The 19,987-nt window shown below is 39.3% G+C and overlaps 1 protein-coding gene across 1 annotated transcript in view; it reads right to left on the minus strand.

Annotated features, from left to right (window-relative positions):
• Window positions 1-1,587: 1,587 nt before the first annotated feature.
• LOC128367960 (neuropilin-2-like) overlaps window positions 1,588-19,987 on the minus strand; it is a 95,947-nt gene continuing 77,547 nt past the window's right edge. Inside the window, exons 14-19 of the mRNA XM_053328670.1 lie at window positions 16,875-17,143; window positions 16,590-16,686; window positions 14,581-14,613; window positions 12,452-12,454; window positions 3,379-3,438; window positions 1,588-1,916 (exon numbers count right to left, since the gene is read on the minus strand). Of these exons, the coding sequence (XP_053184645.1) occupies window positions 1,588-1,916; window positions 3,379-3,438; window positions 12,452-12,454; window positions 14,581-14,613; window positions 16,590-16,686; window positions 16,875-17,143 (791 nt within the window). The remainder of the gene's footprint in view (window positions 1,917-3,378; window positions 3,439-12,451; window positions 12,455-14,580; window positions 14,614-16,589; window positions 16,687-16,874; window positions 17,144-19,987) is intronic.

Consider the following 19,987-nt stretch of genomic DNA (forward strand, 5'->3'; position numbering starts at 1 on the left):
TGTCCAAGAAAGTCGACGGTACGATTTCCATTCTCCTCTTTAGTCATTCCTTCTCCTTCCATTTTTGAGTGTCCTTCATTCAGGGGGTGAAGTTAAGAGCGGTGGATAAAAGGCAGGATGATCCATCACTCTCAGTCTGTTTTTTCCACTCGAACTCTTTTAACACTTGTTCAGACCCCCTCCCCCCCTGTGCACAGACACAGCTCTTTGGCAATCCATAGGTTGCAATAAAACAATCACTGACATTTTGTTCACACAGTGTCTGTCCATCATTTGGGCATCATACAGTCTGAAAAGCAAAAAAATATATATATATACCAAAGACAAACTCTAGAATACTGAATCTAAAGCACGACTCCATAACAGCATGTTAGATTTAGATAAACCTCTGATTTTCTGTCTTCCATCTTCCTTTACCTTTCTTCTACTCTTTTTTTTAACTCTTGTTAATCTGTAATGGAAAATGTGCCAAAATAGAAGAGGACTGAAATAACAGTTAAGACCATGGAGTCCAACACAACGCTAAAGAAAGTCTAAAAATGGCGTAAGAGCTCTACAGGGCGTCTACAAACTGAAGCTGGCTTTTCTTTACCTTTTTTTCCCAACAGACACAAGTCTAAAACAGAACAAAAACAGTCACCATTACTCTTCTATGCCACTGGTTTCACAAAGCGCAGACCGAGGGCGGACAAAGGAGCGAGCGAGTGCCATATGGCAGGCTAATGGATGTTTGAAACTCACAGAACTCATATCAAAAACTCTCAGAAACAAACAAAAAAAGAAAATGTCCTTTTTCATTCTCCTTTCTTTCTTCGCCTTTAGAAATCTAGATTCATTTGAGTTGCGTGGTTTGATATCTTTTAAACTTCTTTAGGGGGGGGGGGGGGGGGGGTAGGCATTCGCTTGATATGTGTTGATTTCAGTCAGAAGTAACCCACATTAAATGGTCCACTGGTGATGAAGTCTTCACAACATTTCCGCATGCCGTCTCTATTGGCCACATTCAAAGTACCAGTCATGGGTACATGTTAATGAACTTCTCATCTACATGAGGAATTCCATTATACAACATTTTAACCAAACATCCCAGACAAGCGCTGTCATTTGTGGTCCAAATGTCCAGATTGTCACGGGTGCTCTAGTCCATCACCTTCCTAGCTTCATTCCAGTGGCTGGTGGGTTATATTCTATGGTAGATCTGTCATTCATATTCATTTATTCATTCCTTCATTCATTCACAGGCTTTTATAATCAAGCAGGTTCTCTCCTGCAGGCGGAGGAGATATTGTACTGTGGGTAGGGGAGATAAGGATCAGGTGTTCCCCCAGTTTAGGCCTCATAGCACGTAGGGTAGATCAAGGTCACAAGTTCCTACTGGCACATGAATAGCCGGGGAACTCTGGGTTGAATGTTACCCCTTTAGACATCAGAGAAAAGGAGTAGTAGGATACTAGGTAGGGGATACTGGGCATTGAACAACAGATAGTGCTTCTTTTTCCTGTTTTCTTTGTCCAAAGTGAGAACAAAATTACTTTAGAAGGGGATCACAGGACATGTCTTTCCCCATGGTTCTCCCCCTCCTCCTTTTCATGCCTCCGAGCAGCACCTCTGTTGATTTATCTTCACTTTATGTTTGATCCCGTCGTACAACTCAAAGTTGTAGTTCTCCAGCGTCGTAGAGGAGCGCGAGGAGAGCCCGCTGTAAGAGCACGTGCAGTAGAGGAGCAGTCCAGCACAAACCGCACCCAGCAGGACGCCGAGGGAGCTCATCACGATGATGGTGAGAAGGATGGGGTCCAGAGAGTACAGCCAGGCATTGTCCTTGTCTTTCTCTGACACTAGGGTGACAGAAGGGGGGTCCATGTCAGAGGAGGAAGGGGTGGAGAAGGAGGACGGCCATCCCGGGAAAACATATTCTGGAGGGAAAAGAGGATGATTAATCTAAAAGTTAAAGGAACATACACTGACAGTAGTTTTGAATATCTTAGCATATTTACTAGAAACACATATACACCACATCAAACCACGCTGATGTGTTTGAGTTGAGGAATTTCTTACAGTGAACATAAAGTCTGCAATGCAATGTTCACCTTGATGCTCAACAAGTTTAAAGAATCTAGTAATCTGTTAATCTAAGCATCTTTGTATGTTTCTAGATTATAGAATCTAGTAATTTAGACAAATGAAAGTAGAACAACAGAAAACAATACATCTGCAATAATCAGAGTCAATCAATAATCTTTCTCGAACCTTAAAGAAGGAAAGGCAGTGCTTAAACATGACCATAAAAAAGTGTAATATTGCTGTTGTAACTACAATTGGATGTTGTACTGCAAGATTGGATAGTTTGGGAGAAAAGGAGTACGATATGTTGTCAATGCAATACACTCAGGATCACATCTTTTTAAGCTTGCCAGCTAAAATAATTAACAACATTTTCAAATTATGTTACAAGAAAATGTAACTTGAGAATAATTTCATATACTGCAAAACATGTTTACTGTTGAAATTGAGTAGCTAATAGACATAACTCCTAAGAGACAGGGTTGGTCAGAGGCAAATGCCCCACATAATCGCTGACATCTTCCAGAACAGCTAATTACCTTACAAGCAACCCCTGTTGTTACTGACTCCAATAAATGGAGAAACATAATGAAATTAATTGCTCTGTTGTATGTCTTGTGTGTATTGAAGGGTGCACATCTACTTGGTATAAGCAGTCGTGCTAATCCACTTAATTAATGTATACACATGAACAAGCCAATCCGCAATTAAGCACTGCATTTAGAGTGTTTTATAGAGGAAACAGACAGTGAAACAGACACACAAACACACACAGAGACACAGAGAAGCAGTAAACAGACGTGTTTAGTGAGGTAAGAAGCTGAGTGCTCTTCTTGTATTTGCCAAGGGGCTGGGAGAAACAAGGGATAGTAACAGTAACGCATGTGGGCACGCACACATACACACACACACATACACAGGGAGGTAAACTATGATTGTTACAGACAGATGTTGTTCTGGTTGCCCAGGAGGAAGCTGTCTGTCTCACTTTGCCTGCCACAGAACATGAAAGAGGAGGAGAGGAAATGCACACCAACATGCCTGCATGAAGGCACAGAAAAAACAACTTCTCAATGCTCTCTCACACACTCACACTCTCAAACACTCACACGTACACCAGAGGTTGTCAGTCATTGTTGCCACAGGCTTTTTCTTGAGGAATCACAAGTAAAAAGAAAAGCCACGGGCATGCCTGTGCATGCAATTTTGCTGTTCTTCGGGTGAAACTTGTAAAACAGCCGGTATAGCCCAAGGTGGAGAGGAGGAAGAGAGGGGAAGGAGAAGGAGAAGAGAGGATATAACACCAAACCTCACCTTCATTGAGAGAGGGCTTGTTGAAAACAGGATCCTTTCCAAAATCCATAGGTCTAGGATCTGTTTAAAAAAGACAGAAAGAAAAACAGTATTAATCTCAATCATCCAGTCAAACCACATCAGTCCACATCATGTTGTGATATCATCACATTCATTATGTCATCAGCACATAAGCTACATGTGTGGATAGAAATCAAGCTACATAAACAGCTCAAATAGTGAGTGATCTTGTTTAAACTTTCTGAAGAGATCAGGCAAGAGATCTCCTTTAAACCGTTCTGTTCTGTGCTCTGTTATCAAAGGAAAACAACATCCAGGGTTACTAAATATTTCCCAGAGACTAAATGCATGAAGCCAGAAAGTTTCATTACACCCAGAGCATCATTACTCTTTTTCTTCATTTGTTTAGAAATGAAAACAGAGTCAGGAGATTTAGATGATGACTTAAAAGATAGAGGAGAGAGAGAGAGAGGGGGAGAGAAGGGGAGGCTGAAAAAAAGACACAAAAAACTGTCTCATAGAAAAATATTACTTTTATTACCTTTACATTCCCTGCAATATATTTTCTTTTTACTCCAAGACCGTGAAATTCAACAAGCTAAAATACCACTTCATATTTCTGAGGCAGGCCAAAGTCCAAGGCTTTGAATGGTTTGGAAAGCTCAATTCTGCTTCAATTCAGTTTTATTAGAGAAATTGATATTACAAATCCTACAGAAAAAAAAATAGAGCAATATCTATGCAGCTGATAATCATTTATTGCTGGGGGAAGGGAACCAAAAGCACATTATGAAGTGAAATCGTAATTGGTATTCAAAGAATGAGAGGTGAAACTTATGCAGATATGAAAAGAAGATAGAGAGCCTCATTTCCTCAGTAAGATAAGGTCATTTTTCAATAAGACAATTTTAATGTGAGGCATGCCCAGATTAAACCTTCTACTTTACAAACTTCCACTACTCTGCACTATATCAATCTCTAAATAATAGTAAGAATACTGTCAAATGATACCTGTTATATGTTAAATACAAATTAAAAAATATGCTCAAGGTGAATAACTCACATCTTTAATTGTTTGAATTGACCCAAAATTGACTTCCAAACCGAATTGGTGCATAAACAAAAGACTCAGAAGTTTCATTCAATTCAAATATTAGCGCAAACAACAAATCCTATGCTAATTGAAGTGTATTTATTTTCAAGAGTTTGGTTAAGAATTTCTCCATTTAATTATTTGATTGTGAGTTTGAGTGCCTTTATTGGCTTAATATTTCTTGATATATTCCATTATTTGATTTGCTTCAAGTCCAAACATCGAGCAAGAAGTCAAAAAAACAATCATAAAGTTGAGGCGTTTCCTTCACAGAGGCAGAGAAAAGTGCACAGGAGTAAATATAACAGTGCTGTGCCTGAAGCTAGGGATGATCCCAAGGTTGGTTTTATTCAGTCTGGGTGAGTCCAAAACTAATCATAGTTTCAATGAGAGCTAATTTAAGTTCATCCCTTGCTGAGGCCAGGTTTCAGAATGATCAATCTTTTTCTACTTTCAACAGTTCAACAAAAACCTCTCTGATTAATAAAAAAACCTCTATTATTAAAACAAGAAACCAAAGAAAAATAACATCACCTATTTGATCAAAATGACATCATCAAGGTAGATTTTCTCAACATGTAGTTGTACTTTTTTCCTTAAATCTATGATTTAAAATCACAGAAATCAAAGGCTAAAAGAAAAAGTAAGAAAGGAGTGAAATACAGGAGATCAAAAATATCTGACCAACAAGACATCTCCAAGCATGCAAGCTCAGAAAACTCAAAGTGGCCTGCAGATTGTGAACATGACTTCAAATAATGTTGGCAGTTGTCTTAACCATCCTACTAAATAAAATAATATGTTCATGTTATTCAGTGCAAAAAGAAAAAAAAGAAGAAACAATCTTAGTTATTCTGCATCAGAAGGTTTATCCAGAATAAACCGATACCTGCTAAGCTAAACATGGTTGATTTCATCTCACTAAAATCTACTTTTAATGTAATACTCAACTTAGTACACGACCATGAAAGCATCCAATCAGTCTTGATAATGTAAATGTAGTTTCACAACAGACCCTCCAGGCTCCATTCTCACAGTTAACTGAAATCACTGCAGGCCTTGACAAAACATTAAATCACTAACGGAGAGACACTAAAAGAAGCAGGATAAAACAGAAAGATGCCCAGACACTCTTTTGACGACTGTTGAACACTTTCTAATGATCCTGGCTTAAAGCCCTCAGGCTAGGAGCCTGAGAAGAATCATCACGCGGATCTAAGGGGAGATTAAAACTCCCTGTAGCCCCATTTTATCTCTACTCTCCAATTAGTAAAGAGAAGAATAAAAAGGCAGCTTTTTTATTCAGGCAAAGACATAGATGGCTCTTTGGCACCATACACAGTTCCAGTGGGGGCCCGAGGACCTGTTAGAGTGCTTTCACCCGTAATATTTCTCCAGGAAATAGAGGAAGAAGAGGAGGAGGAGGAAGAGAGAGAAGAAAATAGAGATGGCCTGAGGGCTAGAAATGCTTACTGCATGATTTTATGAATGCAATCAGCTCCATTAACTAATTAGAAATATTAAAGGGCTTCAAAGCAGTTTGTGATGGAGACAGGAGAGCAAAGTGAGGGAAGGTTGATTTAAAAGCACTGAAAAGACGCCAACACATTTTCCAAATCTTGCAAAAAGTTTGATAGAGAGAGAGAGGGAGGGAGAGAGAGAGATGTTGGAGAAAACTGCATGGGTAGCACAACATAAATACAGTCCTATATCATTCCTCTATTTGATTTTTGGACCTACATTGATTGGGTTATGGCACACGGCTCCTAGAATGAGTCATATAATGTGTAAATCATACACAAGTCGATTGAAATGGAAGGGAGAGAGGGGCTAGCAATGTAGAAAATGGATATGCAAGCACAAAATAAGTAAAATACGTGTTGACTACAGCACAAAACAGCATTTTATGAGATACAACATGATGAAATTGGTCAATATGGGCATCTGCAGAGTGAATAGACAATTTGAAAATGCATGAAACAATGATTTAACTGACCAAGTTTTAATAGCTTAGTGGAAATCTCGATTATTTGTTAACACAGGTCTGCATTTCTTAGCTGGTGTGTGTGTGTATGTGTGTGTGTGTGTATGTGTGCAGTGAATAATGTGTGCCTCCATCATGCTGTCTATTCTGCCAAAAGACTTCTTTCATCTGCTTTTGTGTTTGAAACAACCTGCCCACCTCCTTCAATTCTCTCCCTCTTTCAATCCAAACCCCAACCTGCCTCCCTGTTAGCCTTCCTCTTAGAGTAAAAGAAGAAATCTATCTTTAGAAAGTATAGAGAGCATGGGTTTTTTTTCTCTTTTACTTCTTTCATCTCCCTCCATCTCTGGGCACATTCTTTGGAGGAAAAAGGGGCTCGCTTAATGGGCCCTTCTCCTCTGAGAGATTTTGCTCTCCTCCATCTCTGCCTCTCATTTTCTCTCCTGTGTTTTTTTACTGGAAGGATTTGCGATGAAGGGAAGGAGTACAATAGGAACAAGCGGGTTTTGATAAAAGGGCTGGGGGATTTGGGCATGAACAAAATGATGTAGGGGGCGCAGACAACACAAGATGGTGGGCAGCTGAAAAGTTCAGAAAACAAGTGCGCCCAATTTCACAGGTTGCAGATAAGAATAGAGATTAAGAATGTAGTTCTAAATCAAAGTAAAATGCCAGGTAAATTAATTCTGTGTTTTAACATCATCAGTTTTTACACATAGCACAAAGATTTGCCTCAGTTTTACGTCACTATCTGAAAAAAACTGGATGCTTTCAATGAGGGACAAACGTTTGCTGTTTTCATGTCAAAGTCAAGAAAAGTTAAGCACTTCTTGTTAAGATCATCTCAGTGAGCACAATAAACATAGTCAGTATAAAAAAATAAACATTGTAGAACTATTATACAGCATAGGCACACTCCAACACTTAATAACAAAGAAAAAAAAGGCATTTGATTAATAACCATGTCAAATTTGGATTTTAATTTATATCTTAAGATTCACAGTAAAAGTAAGAAATGATCATAAATCAACAAAATCTTCAATAAATGATTTTTAAGGAGCAAAAAAAGTGCTGAGGTTACTATAAGATGTAACAGAAAGGATCAGAAATGCATCATGTAACACTTGTTGAGTTTTGTACTCTGTATCAACTGAAGGGAAATGTGCAAAACTAGATGCCAACATATCCACTTTTTTAAAAGGTGATTCAATAAAAATACATTTACAAAACAACTTGTGTGAGGTGTGTAACAGTAGTGCTGCACTGGAATCAGTCTTACTTGACAGATTAGGGTGAAATGAAATTACTTAAAAAAAGAACTGACCAATGGTCCTCGATCAGTGCTTTACTTGAAGGCTTTATAAGTAAATAGCTTTTTGTCACAGCATATGCTTGGTTTCACCTGATGAATAGAAGCAAATCAACGGACAATTTTTGTAGTCATAGTTTCAGGTTACCAAGCCAATATGCCAAAGATTTTCAATCTCAGCAATTCTGAATGTGTCATCTAGGATAACACACAAATAGATTTAAAAGACAGAAAGATTTTGACTTGCACAGGCAACGGAGAAAGATGTAAATGCAGGTTCAGATGCTTGATACATATATGATTTTGGTTTTCTGTTTTGTTTCATTCACCCAGTCTAATGTGTGCAGAACATACAAAGATGCTTAGTTTGAACATTAACAGACACAGGCATTAAGTCATCCATGAGATCCAGGCAAAACTGTATAGAGTCCATTATACTCTAATTTGACACTGAGGCACTGTACCTCATTCTGGAGGTGAAGAGGATTAAAAAAAAAAGGCATACCCAGAATGTATTTAGTTGTGTACTGCAAATGACAAGTGCACTCAGGGCAAATACACACATGAGACTCAATCATGAGCCAGTAAGAAGTCTTGATGTGTCCGTGCATACGTATGTGTTTGTGTATTTTTATGGCAAGTGTTTGTGTGCAGGATGAGACATAAGCTGTCTCATCCCATGTTTCCCTTGTGTAAACCGGGTAGAGAACAGCACAACAATGATTCCTCGTTCACAGACCAAAGGAGCAACACACGGTGGATGTGTAGCTGTCTATCTTTCACGGCTGGACAGGCAGCACTAATTCCTCCTATACCTCTCCCTTTTCTTTATCTGTCTCTTTCACTCACTCTCAGTCTCTCAAAAGCTAGCGGACAAATAAATACCAGCTTCGCTCAGTCCCAAAGAAATAGCCTTCTATCTTTATGTAGCACACGAACACACTGTGGGCTGTGTAAATTCCTTCCCTGTCGGAGGCGGGCAGTGTCCAAGCTGCAGCTCAGAGTGGGGCAGACAGACAGATCCTGCTCTGACATTTAGTGAAGAAGAAAATATGCTGTAACAACACAGGTGTCTCATTTGTTTGACAGTTGCATTATGTCTACCAGTATCTACAATCCATCTAATTTTCAGGTTGTGGTGCAGCTGTAGAAGTCAGTATGCTTTTAAGAGCATCCAAAAAAACTTGTTATCAGACCTTTCATCAACTGTCAGAATTAGCAGCTGAAGGTCTGACATTTGCTCTCATCAGAGGGGGATGTTGGTAAAGTTTAACTCCAGGAATTGTACTTCTCTCATTTAATCTGCCAGTTCCAGCCAACAAGGAAGTTTAGTGAAGGTGCATACTGATCAGTCAATTAGATCAGTCATCAGCAACAGGAACTGCAGTGTCTTGCCCATGTAGATTCTCATCAGTGAAGAGTGGTGATTATGCTGAATACATCTCCTTTATTTCAAGGAGTTTTCACACCCTTTGATCACTTCATCTGGACAAAGTATTCAAATGAAATTATATAATTCACACGTAGTCCAGGTTTCAACACTGGGAATCAAAGTCATCTTTCTCCAGTCTGATGGTGAGCATGGGCTCAGGGCTTGGCCTGCTAGCTGGGATCAGGGGGTTTTGGTTGGGGCTGTGGATCAGATTATAGCTGGCGTTTTGGTTGTGGCAGGAGTTTTGGTGACTTTGCTGATTTGGGTGTTGGCTGTTGTGGTACATCACTGATTGATGGCTAACGCTGGTCTTCTTGGTCGCCCCGTGGTAACGATGGCAGCACAGTATCACCACCACAGTTACAGTAACCAGCAGCAAGAGGGCACCTCCTCCCGCCAATAGATAGAACCAATATGCAGGGACGGGCTTCACTGCCACTGTGTCTACTGTGGGCTCCACTCCAGACATGGCGTCCCCTGGAGGGCAGGATGACACATTACTAGTTGTCTCAGTGGACGAAGGAGGCAGGCATGCAGACTGCACTGCAGAGTTAAAAGCTATTAATTGTCAAATTGACTGTTTGCTAAGCCCTCATGAGTTGTCATATCATAGTTTAGGAAACGTAACTAGTCTGTCAAGCTTTGCATTTCTCAACATGTTGAAGCTGTGTGCATTGGGTTAAAGTAAGAGACATTGTTTGTGCTTTTTTTGTTATTCCAAAACTAAAAACTAAAATCAAAACTGTAAGGAATGTATTAAACTCTGCTTATCTGCTCTAACATTAGCTGTAATTGATCGCATGTCAGGCTGACCAGCCTAGCTTACTACCTACAATAGTTCCAAAAGTTATTTCCAAGACCTCGGAAATTAACTATCAACAATGTGTGCAAATGTTACCTTACATTAGCCAAACAAATTGGTTAGTTCTCATCCTGAAAAGCTTTTTGTCATGTCTTGTTAAAGTGAAAACATAACCTACAACCAGAAAATATTAAGTAGCCTGTGTACAGTAACAGCCTGATCTTATATTTAGTCATATCATACTTACTACTAGGAATTCAGTATTAACCTCAGCATGTATCCAACCATGTCCCAAACTAAACTAAACTGCCATTAAGTGCATATTTAAGTTATAAATTGTGTCAGCAGGAAACACTTTTCAATCAACTCATGGAGTTAAAATGTTCTTATTCAGCTAAAGTTGATAAATCAATTGTAGCTGACTCAAAGGCCTGCTTTTGTCCACTTTAAGGACCCATTATTTCACAAATAACTAGGACATTTGAGTGATAAATCTGTCCCTGTTATCACTGTAAACTTCATGTTGCTAGAGTAGAGAGCTTGACAGACATAGCAACAGTAACTAAGAGGCAAGGGGGTTAGCAAATGGTCAATTACTGGAGCAGTGAGCTTAAATTATTGCGTATTGCTGGTATTCAACTAAACATAAAATCAAAGATCCACAGCACGCAAGCTCACTGTCTCAATATATAAACAACAATATGCAGGTGCATATTCTAAATCACTTAAAGTCTTCATTCCACAAAATATAAAGATGCTGATACATATATTCTTTTGATTATGTTGATTTTGCTCATCAAAGTACTTTTGGTTGATGCAAACATCACAAGCATTAGCTGCACATTGACACGCGAAGGCTCATGCCATGCGTTCAGATTCGATCACAGAATGCAAAGCCTTGATTATGCAGTGACTCGCTGATTTGGACAAAGGGTAGCGGGGTGTTAAGTGGTTGTATTTGAAAGGACGCCGCTTTTATCGGGGCAAGATCACATTGAAGGGAATTGGGGGGGGGGGGGGGGGGCAGAGAGCGAGAGAGAGAGATTGAGAGAAAGAAAGAAATGGAGAGGAAAAGAGGGATGAATTACAGGAGTAGAAAGAGGACAAGAGAGGAGGCATTATTAGAAGAAAGAATGAAGTGAAATAGAGAGGGTGAAAGTGAGAGGTGGGAGAGAGGGGAAGGGACGGGAGAGAGTTAATCCTGCCATGATATCTTTAATCCTGCATTAAAGGGTTTGTCTGAAACTTCAATACTCTGTCAACTCACTGTGAAAGAAACCTGCTAAGAGAGAGGTTGTAGAAAAGAGAGAGAGAGAAGGAAAGAGAGAGGGAGAGCGAGAGGGGTGGGGGGCAAGAAAGGGAAAGAAAGAAAAGTGAGGGCAAGCAAGAACTGAATGGACACGAGAGAGAAGAGAAAATATAATGAAAGGACATAGGAGGGGTAGATGTGGAGGAAGAGAGAGATATACAGAACCTCAAGGAAACAAGTGAGCTTAATATTTTCTTTTTTTAAGTTCAGACATACTCTTTAAGGGTTTAAAATAGGCTTTGATTGTAAAGCTGCTCTCTATGCTGCCTGCACAGAGAGTCTTCCCACCAGTGGATTAAGACACAGATGATTTCCAGGGCTGCAAAAATTGACATTACTTTGCTTTTTTTGGGATCTAAGGAGAAGAAAATGAAAAAAAGAAAGAAAGAAAAAAAACGTTTCTCAAGAGCACCATTCCTAAAATGAGCTAATGAGTGTGGCTTTCAAGGAAGCTGGCTACTAGTTCCTGAATTAGCTCAGCTATCTTTCTCATTCTCCTTCCCTCAAATCACACATCAACAACCTTCTCTGCAGTCAAATTAAAAGCAGAAGTTTGCCTCTGTGTGTGTGTACGTGTGTACGTGTGTGTGTGTGTGCGTGTGTGTGTGTGTATGTGTGTAGCAAGGTTGGCCAGCATGCAGCCAGTCATCTCTTGCCAAAAGCCAAATGCCTCATTGGTTGCCATGGATACAAAAACCCAACAGTGTGGCACACTGGCTCACGTCACAATGTGTTTCATATGGATCAAGTTATCGTGTTCTTATTAAGGAGAGACACGATACATTTTATCTCCAATTGTCATCAAACTCATTCAGTATAGTTTTATTATTATGTCTTCATTGTGTCATGCTAAAAGAAGGTATTAAATAGGCTATAATTAAAATAAAAAATGCAAAGGGATCAGCTGAGACATTATTAACTCAGTCATGTCCAATTCAGCTACTCTACTCCTTATTTAAGATGTCAATTCCATTTTTTTCCATTCAAACATTATTTAGTTTATCTGTTAATTAATTTAAAGTACATATTTTTATCTCTCAAAATCCTGTTTTCAAAATCCCCTTTCAGTTAAATAACCAGTGATGAAGTGCTAATTCTCCACTTAATCATAGACTATGGTGGATTTTAACATTTTCAATAAAACCTGCTCTCCAAAACCACAAATATCACATTCTCCTCCCACACACACTCATTCATACTCCAATTCTCTGCATTAAGACACATTTAATAAAAGCCGAAGAGCAACTACATCCACTTATCCAAAAAGAAAGACTTCAGTTGTTTTCTAGTCTCAAATCTTTAATCCTTTATCCGGGGGCTTAGACTCATGAAAATGAGATGTATGTTAGAACCGACACTGCTGTCATTCTGGCAGTCACATGATACCTGTTTAAGGCCCTGAGCCACAGTCTAATCAGCGTTAGGTCAAATACTTGAGGTAAATTAGGGTATGAGTCAGGTGACTGGAGTTTTCTGACTGAGTTTGGCTCTTGGCTTTTACTATTTTAGGTAATGGCATTTTATGCGAACAAATTCGCGTGCTGCTCGAGTATCTGACAGTATTCAAAGAATGTTTTTGATCTATTCACACATACACACACGCACACACACACACACACACACACACACACACACACACACACACACACACACACACACACACACACACACACACAGTTTATAGTAATCTCATAGTAATCTCAGTTATATGGATGCAAGATGAATGAAAGTGCAGTAATCATACTCATACACATAAGTAATGCTTTAAAAAAATCATTAATGAAAAAAACTCCGGTTTCAATGTGTGCTCGACCACCCATGAACTGTGATCTACATTCATGAGAACACAAATCACCAAAATAAAACCCCTCAACAACATGTTGACATACACATTCTAAGATTGGTCAAATGTGTTGCGGCCCAAGTTAGACACAATTCAATGTGTATATTCAGCCTCTTTATAAATACCAGTATTGGTATTTTGTGGGCTTCTAAACAAAATCAGTCCTACAGCCAGTGTATTAGGTCCCAACCCGGAGTTTAAAAACAAGAGATCCAATAGCATAATCTGTCTAAGCCCTTTTATCTGCTTCAGACTGGCCTATTTGAGGATGAAGGAAAGAAAGGAAAAAGAGAAAAGGGAAGTTGGATGGTGATCAGCTCTGCATTTCATTCAGGTGGGATCAGCAGCTTGCTGAGCAGGGTAATGGGGTGAGGAATGGAGGAGAAAGAGAGGCGATGAAGAAAAGAAAGAAAAAATTAAAAGGAAAGCCTAGGTAAGAAGGAGAGAAGTGGCAAAAGAGAGAGAGATGTTGCGATGAAAGCAGAGATGAGAGAATGCAAAATATAGAAGGGGGCAGAAAGGGGAACAAGAAAAAAATGAAGGGAAGAAGGAGAAGAAAAAAGGCTCCTTGTATGGTGTTGAATGCAGAGAGGGAGAGCTTATAAGGTGACACCAAATCAGGATGGAAGAATGGATGATAAGCAATTTTTCTGCTTGCTACAGTAAGGAAGTAGTGGGGGATGGACTGATATACAGAGTGAAGGTCAAGAAGAGACCTTCCTCACATCATGGCAACAATGAACTCATGATTTCAACCTTTGCTCCTACAGTACTATGTCACCCTATATGCATTTTACCATATTAAAAAGCAATAAAATAATAAACAATTAATCACAGTGGGTCTGTGTGCGCTACAGACACACTCATACATGGGATGTGTTGCATATATATGTATGCCAGTAACACAAATAATACACACCATTAAAAACCTGAAACCATACCAGTCTACAGACTCAGTGCTAATGAATAATGTTGTGTTACTTTTTGATTCTGAAGTGAATTTTTTTTTCCTCACTGAGGAACACATAAGATCAAACTACATAACCAAGAGTATCAGCCCAGCATGCAGGGAGTCATGCTGGAACAATGCAGTGGATATTTAATATCAAATATTTTAATATGATTTAAAATCTATATATACCAAAATCTATCATTAGAATACTGTATATACCCTGATCATGTCATAATTATTACTGTATGTATGTAAGAAACCATACTTAGATTTGTCTGGAAATGATGTAACAGCTCATCAGAATAAGTTCTTGTAATTTTAAGTAAGTATTGCACAGGATTGTACGACAACATACGTGTGTTATACATAAACAAGGTTACTCAGGGCCGGTGCAGTGCTGAAAGCTGAGCTTAGCAACGAGCAGGAAGCAAGGACATTTGGCACAGGAAGTACACATGAAACGGGAAGTAGAACTTACTGGTTATGCCAGGAGTTAAGGCAGGGAAAGGCTCTGGAAAAGAGAAAAAAAGGGATGTTACTGGAGATGGTAAGTGACTGATACAGTATGTCCAATGAAAAGTGATGAATAACCGATGAGTCATCATATTAGTAAGAAGTGCAAGGGTTGTCATGCTTGCGGACTGAATATTAAGAGATAATATTTGGAGCACTGATCGAACCATCATAATATAAATCTCATTTGGTGATCAATGTTTAGATCATTCACTCAGATGAGTTTACAATTTAAGTCCCATTTTCACTGGAGCTGCTCCAGGATGGGATTTTCATCATTAAATATAGTTTAAGTTTTCTGGGCTTAACACCCAGGTTAATACAGTGATATATGTTTATTAATAAGTGATATTATGCTATTTTAAAATAACTTTCATCATAAGTGTTTCTAAATAGTGCTTACATCATTATATAGTACACAAAATGACAGTGAGCAACCTAATAGTTCCAATGATTGTTATCAGAAATACATTTTAATACAACTGAATTGTGAAACTGCAGCATGCTGCACTTTTTGAAAAGGCACTTGTTAGTCATGTTTGAGAAAATCAATAAAGATTTGTTGACTTCCAAGATGGCAGATGGAGTCCAAAGGGCCATAAATCTTCCAGGATGACAGTTATTTTTACAAAATGGAAAGAAAGCAAATAGGGAAAGACAAAAGAGTGAGCTGACAGGGTAGAAAGAGAGGAAGTGCGTCCTCCCTAAACATGTGTCTCTCTCTATGTGTGCCTGTCATTTCTCAATAGCTCTCACTTTCATCTTTTTGCTCTCTCCTGCTGTGCTCTTTATTTTTTTTGCCTCTCTATCCTCATCCTCTTTCTCTTATCTGTCAAGGCGAGACACAAGGTGTTAATAGCAATAGACGTAAGCAGAAGAAGAAGAAACAAGGGAATGGATGGAAAACACGGGTGAGATGAGTAAGGGAAGTATTGGACAAGTACAGAAGGGAAATGGAGAAATGGGAAGGAGGGGTGGAGGTAAGTTAAAGGGTCATGGGAACAGAGAGTGAAATTTACTGCTGTTTATTATTTGCTGGGGGGATGTGACATCTATTATGAAAGTGAGAGGGAGAAAGATGAGGAAAAAAACAAAGAAAATAGACAGAGGGAGAAAATGGCAGCGAAAGAAAGACAGGATGCAGCAGTGTGAAAGAGTTGAGAGAGGAAAGATAGTGTGAGGAAAACATAATGGTAGGAAAGAAGGAGTGAGGAATGTAAAACTAAGAAAAATAATGAAAATAGTGTAGTGAAAGCAGATTGATGAGATTGATGGAAGAGGTAAGAGTGGATCATATGCACCTTTTTTTGACCCTAAATGTAGCCGTACACAGAGGTCTGAGTTTAGTGAACAAAAACTTTGAGATCTGAGATTTTCCATTTGACCCACAGAGAAGAAAAATATGCCCTTGTCTGTGTGGGTAGGTGGGAAGGAATGATGCTAGTCAGACAAGGAAATGCGAAGGACTTAAGCTGTAATCCTCCATTTTTATTAGTGGTCTTGTGGGTATGCATGTGTGTGTGTGTTTATGAGTGTGACTGTCTGAGAGTGGACAGACAGACAAACTATCTCACAAATATAACTGCAGAATAACTACATGTTGCTCTCAGACTGAATGGAAAGAGTAGGTGAGAGACTGAGGAGGAGAAATGCGAAGAATCATGGAATAGCGGGGAGGGTGGTGATATTGGAAAACACTGACGGAGATAGAGAGAGAGGGGGATACAATGAAAGATAGATTAGAATCCATGCCCAAAGGCCATTTGTGGCCTACTTTCTTTCATTTATATATATTTTTTACTTTTTTTTCTATGTGTGTACGTGTGTGAATGTGCGTTTTTTCTCTCTCTCATCCAGTCTCTGTTGAGAACGTGGCATAAACGCTTTGGTATGTAAGAGGGACAGAGTCAGACGGAAAAACAGACAGACTAATAAATGGGGCAGACAGGTAGGCAGACAGATTATGAGACTTACGTGTACACTGCTCCAGCTCCATGCTGTTGCTCATATGGATGTTATCTATTCTGATGTGGCCTCTGGTCGGGTGATCAAAAAACCCTTCAAACACCACCTAGACAAGAGAAGTAAAGGCATAGAGGCACAGAAATATTACAAAAGCTTCTTTCTGACAAAGAAAACATCTGTGGGTGATATAGTGGTCAATAAAAAGTGGGTAGGTAATGATGAACTGTTGCAACCACCAAATAGACTAAAACTAGTTTAGAATATTGACAGTTTCTCTGCAGAAACTACCCTTACCTGATACTCTTTGGGGCTTTGAGGCAGAATGGTGCGGCCCTCTCTCCAATGAGGCCCCTGGTCTCCTTTTAGTGCCCATAGCAACGTCTCCTCCTGGTCACTATCCCTCAGCAGGACCCTCAGGCTCCCTTGCGCCTCCCCCTGCAGCTGGTAGTAGAAGATGAGGCAGAGTGGGCCTCGCTCCGGCCCCACCTCGGGGCTCAGCAGTCGGGCTCGCTTACGCTGGGTGTGGGCGCCTGCGTCAAGGTGGAGGTAGTTCCCTGAGAAGTCTAGAGGAAAGGACGAGACAGACATTATTATATTATTGTGTGATACATTTCAGATTAATGAGGTTTATACTGGCCTGTAAACTGACACATTATCACACATTAAATATGACATAACGTATATGTTTTTCTCTCTCTTATTTGCATTTCATTCGTTTAATGGATTCCATTTTAATGAATTTTATGATTTGTGAAAGCGCTGCCGCAGAAAGCAGATTCCCGTCTTACCAGTGAAAAAGGCCCTGCGTACAGTATGATGTAGTATTGCGGCAGGATGTGGTTGTTTAGAGCTTAAGGCATTACCACCATCATTCTGTGGTATGAGGCTTAACCGCGAATGAGACTGCCATTTTATCATGGCTGCTAATGGCTATGGAAACAAATGAACACACACACGCACACACACACACACACACACACACACAGACACACAAAACACTGCCAAACAGCCCTAATCATTCTGAATGCTGACACCTCGTTCTGTTGCTCTCCCCATTTTTGCTACTTAGTCAGCAACGCCATCATACCAATAATGCTTGTGCACTTGAAGTGTATCTGTGTGTACGTGCTCTCTCTACCTACACTCACTCTATCAATTTTTTTTAATCTAATCAACTTCCTTTCTCTCCTCTCAGCTCGAGGAAGGAAGGGGTGACTGAGAGAAAGAGTGAACAAACATGACATATAAGAGAAGGAGAGAGAAGAAAGAGAGAGAGGGGTAGTGCTACAGGGTTTTATCCAACCCAAACAGGACCATAATCATTAGCTTCCTGCTGTGTTTGGCTGTTTGTCTGTTTTGTCTATTATGGCCGGAGTGTAAAAGCTTTGCTGGAGCTGCAGATATGTCTTTTTATCGACAGACACACACTGTGGTTGACACCTTGTAAGGAGAGAGAGGAAGAGAAGAAAGGGGAGAAGAGAAAAGACAAAAGAAACATCTATGTATCTATGTATCTATCTATGTATCTATCTATGTATGTATCTATCTATCTATCTATCTATCTATCTATCTATCTATCTATCTATCTATCTATCTATCTACCTATCCTCTTTTCATCTCAGTTTACCCTCCCTCGGCTTACACAGAAAAAAAGAAAACACTCTTCAGATTTTGCTGCACATCACGCTTAATGAATAATGGATTTGGGTTGAGGTAACTCTGTTTCTTCACTTGGAGGCAATGAAAAAGGGGGACCTAAATTACCGTTGCTCATTAAGTACAGTTAGAGAAAGTTGCAGTGTTTTTCTGTCTCCCTGCGTTTGATCTTGGCGAACGTACAAAGGGAGGGAATTAATTAACAACTCTCCATGGGAGGGATAGGCAGGGATGTAGAATTGGCTCTGAGGGAGGGAGGGAAATGTGTGTATGTGTGTGTGTGCTAGTTCATTTGTTGGTATATGCTTATGTTTATATCTGTGTGTGTGTGTGTGTGAGAGAGAGAGTGTGAGAGTTCATCTGTCACTCATTATGTGTGTATGAGTGCATCATTTTGCATATATGTATGCAGTATCCATGAGTTTGAATCTTCTCTATTTCTTAAATAATTTAATTTAAGTGTTTGGGTTTGTTATGTGTCTGTATGTGTGTTTATGTATCCTCAGTTCTCACATAAGAAGTGAGCATGTACAAAATAGGGGAATTCAACAAAGTTATTACTGTGAATATAATATGCGTCACATTGATTCCTAACATTCTTCATTCAAACCACAAGCAAATAGCATCCAGTAGTTTCAATGAAACTATCTACTTGTGCTCAGTAGCCTTCATGGTTATGTTGCATTCATCTGAATGACATTATGAAAATGTACCATTCCTGAAAGATGAAATTAAACATGTATCCTAGAAACAATGTCTAAGGAAAGGAAGGAAACATAAATGCAGCCTGAATTATGTATGTTGCATCAGATGTTGAAATTGTAGACCGAGTTTTGCATCACAAGTACTGAATGTGGAAGGTTTAGACTACAACAACAGATTAGGTTAAAGCCTAGGTATAAAGTAAGGGAGAGATCATAGTTTGGGTTCAACTGCTTTGACTTCTCTAAACATAACCATGAAGATGCTAATCATGCTTTAACAGCAGAACAGAAAGAAAGAAAAAAATATGTTGTCAGTTGAAGTTTTGCAAATATATTCAGTATCAAAATTTAGTGAATCAAATACATTTCATAGAAGTTTAACTTTTGAAATCCAATATCTACTGTCAGAACGTCCTAATTGGTCAGAATTTCCTGCATATCACAAAGTTTGCTTGTTAAGAGACTTCTTCAAGCACTGTGAGTAATCCAAATCGGCAAAGGTGACGGAAAAACTAGTTAGGAGTGGAAAAACCCTTAAATTATGTCAGAATTAATACAGCTTACACAGTTAAATGTCAACTTTTGGATCATTATATTTCATCACACCAGTTACGGCATAAGGAATTTGAAAATTGGGTAAAAGCTTTGGTAAAAAAAAGACAAGAAAAGATTTTGAAACAGGCTCTCAGAGAAAGCTGACATATTTTCACATCAAGACCATTCAAAGCACAGCATCAGGTGTTAGGAACTGATATTATGAAGTCAGTTTAAGTGTCTTTTTTCCTTCTTTCAACACGTCCTTATCCCCACTTCCCCTACTTATCAATAACTAAACCACTTCCAACAACGTCTGGTGTGAGTTTCTTTCGATGAAAATCTCCACAGGGTAAAGAATTTCAGTCTTGCCCTATCTGAGTTCAAAAGAATAACTTATGAGCTCTGTTCGGGTCGGATTTTCTCTTTTAAAACCCCTAAAAGTGCTTTCAATGACAAGGGCTGGGGATTTGATCTGCATATTGAGACAGCTTCCAGACAGGGTGCCGCGCT

The sequence above is a fragment of the Scomber japonicus genome, chromosome 11 (assembly GCF_027409825.1).
Source record: "Scomber japonicus isolate fScoJap1 chromosome 11, fScoJap1.pri, whole genome shotgun sequence".
Classification (NCBI taxonomy): Eukaryota; Metazoa; Chordata; class Actinopteri; order Scombriformes; family Scombridae; genus Scomber; species Scomber japonicus.